The following is a 13,639-nucleotide window of genomic DNA, read 5'->3' on the forward strand; positions in this document are numbered from 1 at the left end:
CCAATTTTGCTTGAAAGTGGAATGTGTTTTCTTGGGAGAGGGAGAACAGTTTGTTAAAATAAGTACCAAAATGCAGTTCATTTGGGCTGATATTAGCCATTCGGTGTACAAAAGACCTGAAATCGGATATTTGGGAACTATATCCAAATCTGAACCGATCTCGATAAAATTTTAAATACTTATTTCTGAGATGTATCTGATAGCTGGTACTAAAGATTATTGTTGTGGAGTGCATTTTACGCGCGTTAGGGTTTTTAAACCCCAAATCGGATAAAACATCTATATTGAAGTTATAGGTATATATGAACCGATTTTCACCAAATTTGAAGTACTGGTTTCTAGGATGAATTTAGTCGGAATTTCTAAATTTATATATATATATATATATATATATATATATATATATATATGGGAGCTATATCCTAATCAGATCCGATTTCAATTAAATTTCACAGAGGTATTTTCGAGCAGTATCTGATGCTCAAATATCATTCTTATGGAGTGCATATTACGCATATGAGGTACTTAAAACCTCAAATCGGATGAAACATATATATAAGAGCTGTAGCTATATCTGGACCGATTTTCTCCAAATTCGATGTGCTTGCTTCTATACTAAATTCGGTCGGATGTGCCAAAATTCAGGTCATTTGGAATGGTATTGGTCATTTGGTGACATTGACCGAAATCAGTAGAAGATATATGTGAGAGCTATCTAAATTTAAACCGATTCTCTTCAATAGGGTTCATCCTTGGCCAAACAAATATCATTTGCAAAATTTCATCTCAATCGTTTACATGGACACACGGAGGGACGGACTCAGAAAGTGATTCTATGAAGATCCTCAAAATTAACTATGGGTGTCTCTCGTTTCCTTCTTCGTGTTACAAACAAATGCCCAAAGATATAATACCCTTACCACTATGTGGTGTAGGTTTTAAAAACCGTGGTGGTGCTATTATTTCTCTCTTCCAGAAACTGCTGGGTGTACTAGTTTTACATTTTTTTTGGATATCATAAACGAAAAATCGAGTCTACGGTTTTTCTAAAATGCACGTTCAATGTAAACATGGTGTCATTGCTAATTGTGTTATCGATAAACACATAATCGCTACTCTGTAAAAATTACGATTTTTGAGCCACCCTATTTCCATTTGTTATTTGTCAAAAATATGTAAACAAGTTTGACATTTTCAAATTAAAAAAGGACGCGCTTTGGTTTTTTTAAACGAATCTTTCAAACTAAAAACAAATTTGTTTTGTTAAAAATTGCAATTTGAAGTTCAGGAAAGGCTGTATAAAATGCCGCCGAGAAAACCAATAGAACGCAGAAGCGTTACAACGCGAAGCATAGCTCGTGGAACGTTGGGAGAAGCAAGCGATAGTGAAGTTAGTACCCAACCATACTCCCACATAGACAATCCATATGCAATACCGCCATCCACCAGTCGTCAGGCTTTAGAAAGGGGAGATTTGGTCTTAAGAGAAGTACAAAATGAACAAAGCGAAAGACAGGAAGCACAACTTGCTCTTAGAGGTGCTGCGCGACGTAAACAGAAGTCTTATCGTCAGCGGCAAATAGCCGATTTGAGAAAAATGCTAAAACTGCAAAAGAATACAAGTATGTTTTAAATTATAAAATAAAAAAATAACTAATTATTTATTTTATTTCTCGTCGCTTAGAGTTACAAATACCAAGAGCGCCATTCGCCAGGCTGGTAAGGGAAATTACAATGGAAATGAGTCAAGATGTAACCCATTACACGACTACGGCATTGGAAGCCATACAGGAGGCAACCGAAATGTTTTTAACCCAAATTCTGCAGGATGCATACATGCTGACATTGCACCGCCGCTGTGTAACGCTTTCTGCTTCCGATATGGTGCTAATACGTAGTTTAAAATTTAATTTGTAGTTGTTTTCCAGTGAAGTTAGGTAGACTATGAAAATATGTACATAAAATGAAATATGTATGGGAATTTTATTGAATAGTATGGCTAGGAACCGACTCAGGCTCAACGATTATTAACCGGCTCTGTCTTTGTCCTTCTTTGGGCATGGAAAATGTAATTGATACTTTAATTTATAATCTAATTTTTGAATGGTATATCAGCCATGCTTCCAGTTGTTAACCAAGACGTTGAATTTTTAAATTTGCAATTAATAAGAATGTTCGATAGCTTATTGACTTTACTGCACAATGTATTTCATATTGAATTTTAGTAGTATGTTTTTAGATTATTTTTAAGTTTTTTTTTTTATTTTTTAGAGTATACAAAGATATTTGTAAAATGTATGTAATTGAACTAAAAATAATCAACATATAATCTATACACATAAAACATATCGAGACATATATCGATTAGAAAATACGTTTTTAAGTTTTGCTGCCCTTCACCACGAAATCGGATGCATTTTCATCTCGTAATTACGTACGAGACACTCAAAAATTATATACATCTAGTCATTTTTAAGTTATTTGGACAAAGCTCACTTTAAGGGAACATTTTAGTTTCATCTGGACTGCAGTCACTCTGATCGACCTAAACCACTCCCTCAACTAATCTCCGGCCAAACTCTCGAATTCGATATCGAACAAATTTCGATCAAAGTGAATTTGGGTATACAATAGAAAAAGATTGAGAATTAACTTTATAATTCATCTAAAATTTATAATTCATTTAAATTGATTTCCAACGAAATATCTTCGAAATCGAATGAAAGAATTTTGCCGCTGATTCTAATTCAAATTTTTCCATAGTGGTTAAAGACAAAAAATATTCAAAATTTGATTTAAATCAGTCACATTAACAAAAGCTACATTAAGGAGTACATCTACAAGAATTACTGTCAGATGTTCAACCCCTCAGGTCCATAGGACTCATCCTTGCTTTTGTTTCAGATATACGGGGTGAGATAAAAAAAACTGCAACAAAGTCAAGCGCCACAGTTTTTACAATTTTTTTTTAATTTTATTGAATGAAAGCAAAAAATGTCGGAAATAGCATCAAATTATAGAATAAGTTTAGATTTGTTCGAATTGGTCACCTTTGGCACGAATTATGGCCTGCAAACGGTCAATGAAACCGTCACACGCTGCCCGAATGATGATCTGCGGTAAGCACTTGCTTGAGGTGATCGAAACTATGGCTTTTTTTCATGCCAACCTTGCTTTTCAAAATACTCCAGACACAATAGTCCAACGGATTGGTATCCGGAGATGTTGGTGGTCATTGCGTCATGCGCTGGAAATAAAAGGAGGAACCTCATTTTGTAACCATTCTTGGGTGGCGCGTGCTGAGTGAGATGGTGCTGAGTTCTGTTGGAATGTCCAAGGTCCGCGGACAAAATGTTTGCCTGCCCAAAGCTTTAATGCGCCCTCCAGAAAATCTTCGCGATAATATTCGGCATTTATTCTGATGTCACGGTCGATTAATACGAGCGGAGAGCGACCATCGGCTGTTATGGCGGCCCACACCATCACAATGGCTGGCGCTTAAGATCCGGTGGCCAACCGAAGGTACACATTTTCAGCCGACCCCTATGGCAAGTAAACACGACTATTTTGTTTGTTTACAAACTGCTGGACAACGAATGTTTTCTCATCGGAGAAAACCAAATTTAGCAGTTCACCACTTTCGGCCAAGCGAAGCAACTCTTTAGCTCTTTTGAGTCTATTTTCTTTCTATTGCAGTGTAAGTTCTTGCACATTTTGGAATTTCAGAGGCTTTACCCCGAGCTCATTTTTCAATATTTTCCGAATGGAATATTGCAATATGTTCAGCTCACGAGCCATTTATCGGCCACTGCGTCGCGGGTTTCGATCAAGTCGCTTCTTTACTTTTCGAACCATTTATGCTGATGATGCTGTTTTCTTCCGTCCACTTCCTTACTAGAAAATTATCACCAAAATGCTTTTGCTTGTAAACAATATAATGAGCTATCACTGGAATAATTTTAACAGCTGTCGGACGAGTTTCTTAGAAATGACAGCAGTCTAAAGTTGGTTGCAGTTTTTTCATCATACCCTGTATAGTGCCCAGAAAAAAAAATACCTAGGGTTTCAATTGAAATCTTTCCAAATATTCAACAATTAATTGAATTTAATGTTGTAAGAAGTCCTTCAAAATCGTAGTTTCACTTTCGACATAGATTATTTCCATTATACCTCCAACACACATCTATTTTTGATATTATTTTTTTATTTAAAATCTAAAAAACATTCTTAAAAACTAGCATTTTCATCTTCTGGTGCACAAACACTATCGACTTTTAATTAAACTAAACTTCTTCCTTGAGCACAGCCTTTTTCTTTTCGCCCACAAATGGCACCGATCCGGGTTTCGAATGATTACGGACATTGGCTTCCTTACGCAATTCCTTATCCTTAACGGCACGCATTTTCTTCTGTGAATTCAATACATGACGCGGTACTTGACGATGTCTAGCGATACGCTTAATTTGTGGATGGGCAGCATATTTTTCTTTGAGTGCCTCTTGATAATTGAATGCAACACGTTCACGGGGTCGTATAACTCCGAGTTTTTCCGATGCCTTAGCCTTCCACATACGTATATTCATTTCATCCGAACCGGTGAAGAGATAACGATTATCCAATGACCAAGCCACACAGACGATATGTTGCATACGTTTTGTGTGGTAAATATCACGTGAATGACTTTGATGGACATTGTAGATACGTACGGTTTTGTCATAACTGCCCGAGACAAATTCTTTGCCGGTGGGCGAATAGTCAACATCCGTTACCGCAGAGACATGGTCGAAATGTATTTTGAGGGGATTCCTTAGTTGGCGTGTATCAAAGGTGTACAAACTAAAACGAATAAGAAAAAACAACTTAATAATTTCCATGGTTGGTTACATCCACAATTTAACTTACTTGCAATCCTCGTTGGCCACTGTAAAGTTGAATGCTTCCATGGGATTCCATGCCAGTTTATTACTCTTCATAGTCATTACCATTTTCCTCAAAGGATTTGCTTCACGTTGATCATATAAGATAATCGAACGATCACTACCACAGCAAGCCAATACGGATGTCTCCACCGGATTAAAAGCCACATCATGTAAAGTATCAACACCCCACTTCAAGTTCTTCAATGGATCATTTCTACTCTCATCCCAGATGGAACAATATTCACCACATGTTGCAAATTTGGATTCTTTACGATGATGTGAAATGCCAGTTATCATGGTGCGACTTAATATGGTATTTATGGGCTCCTCATCCTCACCAACATCGGGTGCATTCGAATTCCAAACCTTAATGTTTTTATCATCACCCACCGTAAAGAAACGTTCACCGGAGACATTATAACAAATGCCACGCACAAACCCCTCATGTGCCACAAAACTACGAATACTCTCTCGATTGGCTAAATCCCAGACCCGTACTTCACCATCATAGGCGCCACTTGTCAGGGTGGACAAACGTTTTGGATGTTTGCCGAAACAGGATACACCATCGCGATGACCACTCAAGTTGCCAACAAACGGTTTGGCAAACACTCTTTCCAGTTTGGTAGCATTCAAGGCACGAACATATTCACGGGCCGATTCCATGGGATGCAAAGCAGGATCGTAATTTCGTGGTACTGTATAAACGATAATAACGATAATCAAATATTGAGTTATGATTTCCACGCATTTCTAATGGACTTACGTTTATGATGTTCGTGTTTGGTTTCACGGACATACTCGTCCGGATTACGGCTTATCATTTTCACCTTCATTTTCCGAGATATTTGTCTGTTTTTTGCAATATATTTAATATTCTTTGGAAGCAACTAGCAACAGCAAAACACACGGCACGTGTATTTGTAAATAAACCGTTTGACAAGCGATAGTTGCCACATTGAACGTCCAAACGCTTGCTATTGAACATAATTGCGTCGTCAGCGATTGTCGACTCGATTTAGGTAGCTTAATTTCGAAGAAAATAGAAAAAGGCAACCTTTAATCTTTTCCAAAACTGCAAAAATGTAAAATTTTTTGCAACGAAAACAAATTTTCTTCTTCTGATACCAAAAACAGACCATTTGCATTGTAGTCTTTAAGATCAATTAGACTATATCCTTAAACGATGTCTAAGGACATTACCCTGATTTTGATTTATGCGCTTAGTCCTACTAATTGCAAAACTTTAGAATCTTGCGGGTTCTAAAACAGAAAAAGTAAAAGTCGTTTATAGTAATAGAATTTTTACCATCTTGCAGGTTCTGTATATGCAAATATTTGTTTTGTTCCAGAATCTTCAAGAACCTACTATTGTTTTTTTTCAGGGTTTTCGTGAAATTTTACCATGGTAGAAGAATATAGGTAGAAGCGTCGACACAGCTGCTAGGACAATGAACTGTCAAACCAACTTTGGAATTGAAAATGTTGAATGAAAAATTATTTATTCATGGAATTTTACCATGGTAGAAGAATATAGGTAGAAGCGTCGACACAGCTGCTAGGACAATGAACTGTCAAACCAACTTTGGAATTGAAAATGTTGAATGAAAAATTATTTAAATTTGTAAAAATTTTTGAAAAACGTGAATTTTAATAGCCTCCGACTGACGTAGTATAAGGAAACATATAAAAATCGAACAGTACGTTTATGTTTATGAGGGTTAACCCACTGGATTTGGATTTAAATTGTCATATCCATTACTTTTACTTCAAATAAATCCTCTCAAAGTAGGTTAACCCTACAAAAAGTTCTAACGTAAACATGGCATAAGTATATTTGCAAAAAACATTTAAATTTTTTGGACATATCAATGCTCCCAAGCGTTGATGCATCTACCACTATTCTTCTGCCATGGAATTTTACATTTTCATGACAGCAAATAACCATGGTACAATAAAAAGGTAAGGTAGAGCTACCAGCTGATTACAATTTTTTTCTAAGTGTGCCCGACTTCTGCCAATTTTGTGTATGTATTTATTGTTTTGAAAAATCAAACCAAAATATTTTCAAAGACACGTACATTAAAGCTATTAACCAGTTTAGCCATGAAATTGAAAGAATGAATAGTTTTGATATTATTTTTAAGAGAAAATCCAGGCATTTCATTCATTATTCGCGCTATTCAACTCATTCTAAAAATGAGGAAAAATATGAAAAAAAATTAAAACAACTTTTTGTATATAATTTTGAACGAGTCTGACAGGAAGCGGGCATAGCCTCAGGGCTGTATTTCTGTAGTTTTACGAAGCTATTCTACCTCTTTATTGTACCATGGCAAATAACTACTTTTTATTGAAATTGATCATAAAATCTGCAAACACATAAGTGTATCAACTTTGTTATTTTGTTTTTAGCAGCTTTCTGGTAGCGTCTATGGTAGAATTAAGCGTCCAACGTGTTTTCAATTTTTTTAAATTATTCACTTGACAACATCTCATTGTCAAAATTCTTATATTTAAATCGATTATACATGCCATTGACAAGCTAAATTACTGAATTCAAAGATGGGAATGCTTATTTGAAATGACTTTTCCTTTTTCCATGATTATGCCGTTATTGTTTAGTCTCGTTAGCCTCGTAGATTGACAGCAATGTATTATGGGCCATGTAGAGCCACGTTTTGGTAGAGCCCTCATATAACGGTACCTCCCGATATTCGGTATTTTGATGATTTTAGCGACTTTATTCACCGGAATTGTTTCAAATTTGATGTTTGAAGTTCGAAATGAATATTACATACAGTCTAAGACTGAAAATTGTCTTATTTTATTTTTGTTAAATGGAACGTTTTTTAAAAAAGAAAATCTATAATCAGCTGATATTTCTGCAATATCTTGTATCTATACCAGCTACATCCCACCATTTTATCATAGTCCAAAAAAAAAACTGAATTTACTAAACATTATTTACTAAAAATTGTTCTTGTTTCCCTTCCGAATTTACACATTTCGCCTGGCACTGCCAATTAGTGCAACAACCTCCTTATTCCTTCGATTATTAGATAAATCGTTGACAGTTATCGACAGAAGTATCCCTAAAAGAAATCCTGCAAACTTAAGGAGGAATATATATTTTGTTGTGGCGTTATCTGGAAATTGGCCAAGTTTCAACTTTCTAAAACCAAAAAAAAAAAAAAAATAAGGAGGAATATATCATCAAATCACTCTCATTGTCAGGACATTTAGTTATCGAACAACATGTTGTATAATATATACAAATTATGGCGTTATCGTACATATTTAATAATAATATGATCTGTTTCAAAACTGCAAGAATGTAAAACTTTTTACTGCGATAACCGATTTTACCATTATGAAATCGGAAAAAATTGCAAAACTATTAGATTCTTGCAGGTTCTGGAACAGAGCATATTTATTGATAGAATTTGCAAAAACGATAGTAGCAGCTAGTTCCGCGCTCTTTAGTGAAGATGTTCAATTTTCTCATGTCTCATTCGTAAACAACAGAGTACCCGGGCGTTATGCATTACAGCATTACACTCGTTCGTAAACAACAGGGTACCCCGAGTCCTTGCTTTCTGTTTATTTTTTATCAGGTATTCCTTCGTGGCCTTCATATTCGTTTCGTTGGGATACATACATCGACGTCTAAAGAAAATTTTCAAGTCTCGTCTTCTATATCAAGTGTAATTGTTTTTTCTTATAAGAAATCCGCAAAAAAGAATCTATGAATAATCCCAATCCGATTTATAGCAGTGAAAACTTAAAGGATTTAGCCGCATTATATGGAAAACCGTTAGTAGAAGAAGATATTTAAGCTAAAAGTTTGAAAAAAAGGTGAAAAAGAAAATTTTTAAAAATTGCCAGATCACAGGCAAGGACCTCCAACCAACCGGGCGCTAGCAACATCTCAAGAGATTTCTTAATGAAAATGAATAATTTGGTAAGTAAATCAAGGAATGTGTCTTTAGATAATGTAACTCAATGCAATTCCATTCCATTAGGACCACGTTAAGAATTTCTACCCGGAAAACTATAAATTGGATTTGTCGGAAACCATGAAGGCAGCCTTGTCGAAAGGTGGTTGTCCGGGCTCAGCGCCAGGTGCAGGTCCATCGGGTGTGGGTGGTATGTCGGCGCCACCATCGGCCACAGTGGGAGCCCATGGAGCTGCGGATATACCAGCCGGGGGCAATCCTGGCTTGTCGGGCTCTGGTTATGTGACTGAGAAATTGTATATGTTGTTGCAGTTGTATTTGCAAAACAAAGGTTGGAATCCAAGTGCAGAACTTTTACAGTGTTTTTCTGATCTAAAAGATAATGCATTGTTACCGAGTGCAGGATATTTACAGTAAGTAGAATTATTTTAAGCAGGGTGTGTGTGTGTGCGCGATGCAACTAATGAAACCATGCAGAAGAAAAGGTGTAACGATTAAAATTCCATAGTACATAATTTGAAATTATTCCTTATTCCCAATTTTTTTTTTCTTATTTTCTTACAGAGTTCTGGCCAACCGCATGACCTTGGACTCCCAGGGACGCCTGGTGTTGCGTGAAAATGGCAAAATTGTTCTACCTTTTGAGCACTTTGCTAATGCAGTCATGTTAAAGCACATGTCCGGTCCCCATGGTCTACATTTGAGTGTCGATGCAACCGTACGAGCCGTACTAGAATCCTATACCATTGGAAGAGAGAATTTCGGCATGGAAAAGGAGTTCATTATTGAGGTGGTACAATCATGTCCCAGCCCGGCTTGCCGCTATTATAAAAATCATGTTGGCATATCACCGTTACCATTTATGGACCAGCAATTTCCTGGGGTTAGTCCGGAATTTTTGCAGCATTTGCCACATCTTCCACCGCCTCCACCACCACATGGCCATGTCCCAGGAGCAGGTGGGGGTGGTGGTGGTACTGTCAGTGGCCCTAGTTCTGCGGGCAGTACAAGCTCAGCTACCAGCAGTTCTGCTGGTGGTGGTGAAGTGGATTTATCTGCCAAGTCGCCACTTTTTCCGCCACAACTTCAACATTTAACGAAGCAACAACAATCACAGTTATCGCAGATTAGTGCAGCTGTGGCTGCTGTTGCCAAGCAGCAGCAACAACAACAACAGCAACATCATCAGCAACAGCAGCAGCAACAACATCATCAACAACAGCAGCAGCAACAAGCGGCATTACAGCAAGCCGCCGCTGCAGCTGCTGCCCAACAACAGCAGCAACAATTGACGGCAGCTTTGTTGCAACAACAACAAAGTCGTGCATTGGCCCAACAAAGTTTTGAGAAATTTAATAATCTATCCGCCCTAGAAAAGCAAAGGGTCCTATCATCCGCCGCTGCCATGGCTCTGTCGGCTGGTAATCCTAACCAAGGCGTCCCCTTGCCAACACATCACAGTGCTCATCATCAATTACCACCTCCACCGCAATCGCCCACCGCTATGCACAGCAGTAATCGTCATGATTTAATGCCCACCTCAGCTACTGGTTCATCGACATCATCCAATTCGTCGACAGCATCGTCGTCCACAGCTCACATGGTTGAACAAATGGTGCAGAAAAGTGTCGAAACTTTACGGTATACCACCATTTTTTTAAACTCAATATTTTTATTCGCAAATTCATACTATTCTACACTTTAGCTCAAATCTTGAAACTTTGGAATCGAATAAAGACCTCTTGGCTCTTCACAATGGTGCCTGGTCCACCAACAATCAGGAAATAAACTCACGTGATAACTTACCAGTTGGCCAGGATAAGATAGTTCGTGTATTTTCCGAATTAATGCGTAACATGGCACGTATGAAAACCTACATACGTCCTTCAATGTGCAAACCATATGGCAAACAAAGTGAATCTTTGCAGAAAAGTAAGTTTTTCTTTCTCCACAGAGGAATAAATAATTCAATAAAAATTAATCAATTTTCAGCTTTAATGGACACCATACAAATTGTCCAAACTCTTCGCAATTATCTACCACCACCGCATATCCAAGTATCCTCTTGGAAGAGTGAGAGCGAGGGTACATCAAATTTAGGTGATGGCAGTGCTGGTGTTATAGGTGGCGGCGTCGGCGGTCCATCTGTTGGAAGTATTGGTGCTATGTCTTCTGGTGGCAATGGTCCATCACTCATTACAAATCTATCAACAAATCGCATTGAGAATTTAAGCAATTAGAGTGGAGAAGTTTTTTTGGAGGGTAAGTTATGTCTAAGTTTTAGTTTCGAAAAATCAACGATAATGACGAGAGGGAGAGAGAGAGATATGAAAGATAGAATGCCATAATAATTTAGGTATATGCCCAACAGCAAAATCATTCCAGTAAGCGTTTAGCTTGACACGTTAGATATGCAAATTAAATATTCCACTGGTTTTATTCTTATCTGAGAGACTTAGACTTGAGGGACTTCAATTTCAATTTTTGTATAAAAAGTTCTTCGACTCCGATTTTTTTCTATAAAAAAAAAAAAATAGTACCGATGGATTTTGAATTTTCTTCTATAGAAAAAAAAACTTAATCCCGATGGATTTTGAATTTTTTTCTATAGAAAAAAAAAACTTAGTCCCGAGAGACTCTGAATTTTTTCTATAGAAAAAAACTAGTCCCGAAAGACTCTGAAAAAACGTAGTCCCTTTTGAATTTTCTTCTATAGAAAAAAAAAACTTAATCCCGATGGATTTTGAATTTTTTTCTATAGAAAAAAAAAAACTTAGTCCCGAGAGACTCTGAATTTTTTCTATAGAAAAAAACTAGTCCCGAAAGACTCTGAAAAAACGTAGTCCCGAGAGACTTTGAAAAACTTAGTCCCGAGGGACTCCCAATTTTTTTCTATAGAAAAAACTTCGTCCCGAGGGACTCCGATTTTTTTCTATAAAAAAAACTTCGTCCCGAGGGACTCCGAATTTTTTCTTTAGAAAAAACTCCGTCCCGAGGGACTCCGAATTTTTTTCTATAGAAAAAACTTCGTACCGAGGGACTCCGAATTTTTTTCTATAGAAAAAACTTGGTCCCGAGGGACTCCGAATTTTGTTCTATGGAAAAAACTTAGTGCCGAGGGACTCCGAATTTTTTTTTCTATAGAAAAAACTTAGTCCCGAGAGACTCTAAATTTTTTTCTATAGAAAAAACTTGATCCCGAGGGACTCCCAATTTTTTTCTATAGAAAAAACTTGGTCCCGAAGGACTCCGAATATTTTCCTAGGACTCCGAATTTTTTCTTTAGAACAAAACTTAGTTCCGAAGGGATTTCGAATTTTTTTTCTATAGAAAAAAAAACTTAATCCCGAGAGACTCCGATTTTTTTTTTTCTATAGAAAAAAAGTAGTCCGCTTTTTAATAATATTCTATTGGAATTCTCTCTGAGTTTCTCTCACTGATAATGTAATAGATTAAAACCATGTTGGAGAGGTATGAGTTATTTGACTTTGGTTCATCCATTTTTATTATTTTATAATACGAAAATATAATATAACCCCCCATTAGTATGAGTGTTTAATATAAAAAAAATATCACATTACTTCGAATGTAGGTTTTTAAAACCAATCTAATGAAATTATTAAAAATAAGTATTTGTGCAATTTCAACTCTAAAATTGGAGATAATATTTTTATTAACCATATATGTAAGTTTGCTAGTTTATCTATATAACAATTTACTTTGTTTTTAAAATGCTCATAAATAATGTGTAGTGCTATCAATTTTTATTCATAAGTGTGCCATTGTTTTAAGACTAAATTTTGTAACTTTTCTGAACGAGAAAATAATATGTGATGTACAGACATAAGGATATTCGATAAAAAAAAATAAAACTGAGAGTGAAATTTTAGAAGGTAATTGGTTTGAAAGTATAATTATAAGGCATTAAAGATGAAAGAAGAAACACATTTCTTATAGGTATGGATATAATATACAGGGTGAGATAAAAAAACTGCAACAAAGTCAAACGCCATAATTTTTATATTTTGTTTTTTTTTTAATTTTATTGAAAGAAAGCAAAAACTGCCGGAAATAGCATCAAATTTTAGAATAAGTCTAGATTTGTTCCAAATGGTCACCTTTGTCACGAATTATGGCCTTCAAACAGCCAATGAAACCCTCACACGCTGCCCAATTGTTGATCTGCGGCATTTTTTTTAGTGCCAACCTTGCTTTCCAAAATACTCCAGAAACAATAGTCCAACGGATTGGTATCCGGAGATTTTGGTGGCCATTATGCGCTGGAAATGAAGCGAGGAACCTCATTTTGTAACCATTCTTGTGTGGCGCGTGCTGAGTGCGATGGTGCTGAGTACTGTTGGAATGCCCGAGGTCTGCGGCCAAAATGTTTGTTTTAATACACCCTCCAGAATATAATATTCGGCATTTATTCTGATGCCACGGCCGATAAATAGGAGCGGAGAGCGACTATCGGCTGTTATGGCGGTCCACATCATCACCATGGCCGACGCTAGAGTTCTGCTGGACATCCATAGATGCACATTTTCAGCTGAACTCTTTGGTAAGTAAACACTATCATTTTGTTTGTTTACAAACTGCTGGACAACGAATGTTATCTTTTCGGAGAAAACCAAATTCGGCAGTTCACCAAGCGAAGCAACTCTTTAGCTCCTTTGAGTCTATTTTATTTCTGTTGCGGTGTAAGTTCTTGCACTTTTTAGAATTTCAATGGCTTTACCTCGAGCTCACACGCTACGCGAA

At 36.6% G+C, this 13,639-nt stretch overlaps 3 protein-coding genes across 3 annotated transcripts; 2 read left to right on the forward strand and 1 right to left on the reverse strand.

Moving 5' to 3' along the window:
- Window positions 1-1,153: 1,153 nt before the first annotated feature.
- On the forward strand, window positions 1,154-2,056 carry LOC101890320 (histone H3-like centromeric protein A). The gene is made up of 2 exons (XM_005184157.4): window positions 1,154-1,622; window positions 1,685-2,056. Exons 1-2 carry the CDS (start codon window positions 1,304-1,306, stop codon window positions 1,915-1,917), a joined length of 552 nt encoding a protein of 183 aa, XP_005184214.1. The 5' UTR covers window positions 1,154-1,303; the 3' UTR covers window positions 1,918-2,056.
- Window positions 2,057-4,186: 2,130 nt separating this feature from the next.
- LOC101901588 (DDB1- and CUL4-associated factor 13) lies at window positions 4,187-5,848 on the reverse strand. Its single transcript, XM_005184134.4, has 3 exons — window positions 5,686-5,848; window positions 4,903-5,617; window positions 4,187-4,836 (listed from the first exon to the last, which is right to left on the reverse strand). The coding sequence occupies exons 1-3, from the start codon at window positions 5,753-5,755 to the stop codon at window positions 4,284-4,286; spliced, it is 1,338 nt and encodes a 445-aa protein (XP_005184191.2). The 5' UTR covers window positions 5,756-5,848; the 3' UTR covers window positions 4,187-4,283.
- A 2,456-nt stretch (window positions 5,849-8,304) lies between these two features.
- Window positions 8,305-11,405, forward strand: LOC101890148 (uncharacterized). Its single transcript, XM_020036975.2, has 6 exons — window positions 8,305-8,735; window positions 8,808-8,883; window positions 8,945-9,291; window positions 9,443-10,519; window positions 10,584-10,810; window positions 10,871-11,405. Exons 1-6 carry the CDS (start codon window positions 8,668-8,670, stop codon window positions 11,116-11,118), a joined length of 2,043 nt encoding a protein of 680 aa, XP_019892534.1. The 5' UTR covers window positions 8,305-8,667; the 3' UTR covers window positions 11,119-11,405.
- The last annotated feature ends 2,234 nt before the right edge of the window (window positions 11,406-13,639 follow it).

This window comes from Musca domestica, unplaced genomic scaffold, assembly GCF_030504385.1.
Source record: "Musca domestica strain aabys unplaced genomic scaffold, Musca_domestica.polishedcontigs.V.1.1 104, whole genome shotgun sequence".
NCBI lineage: Eukaryota > Metazoa > Arthropoda > Insecta > Diptera > Muscidae > Musca > Musca domestica.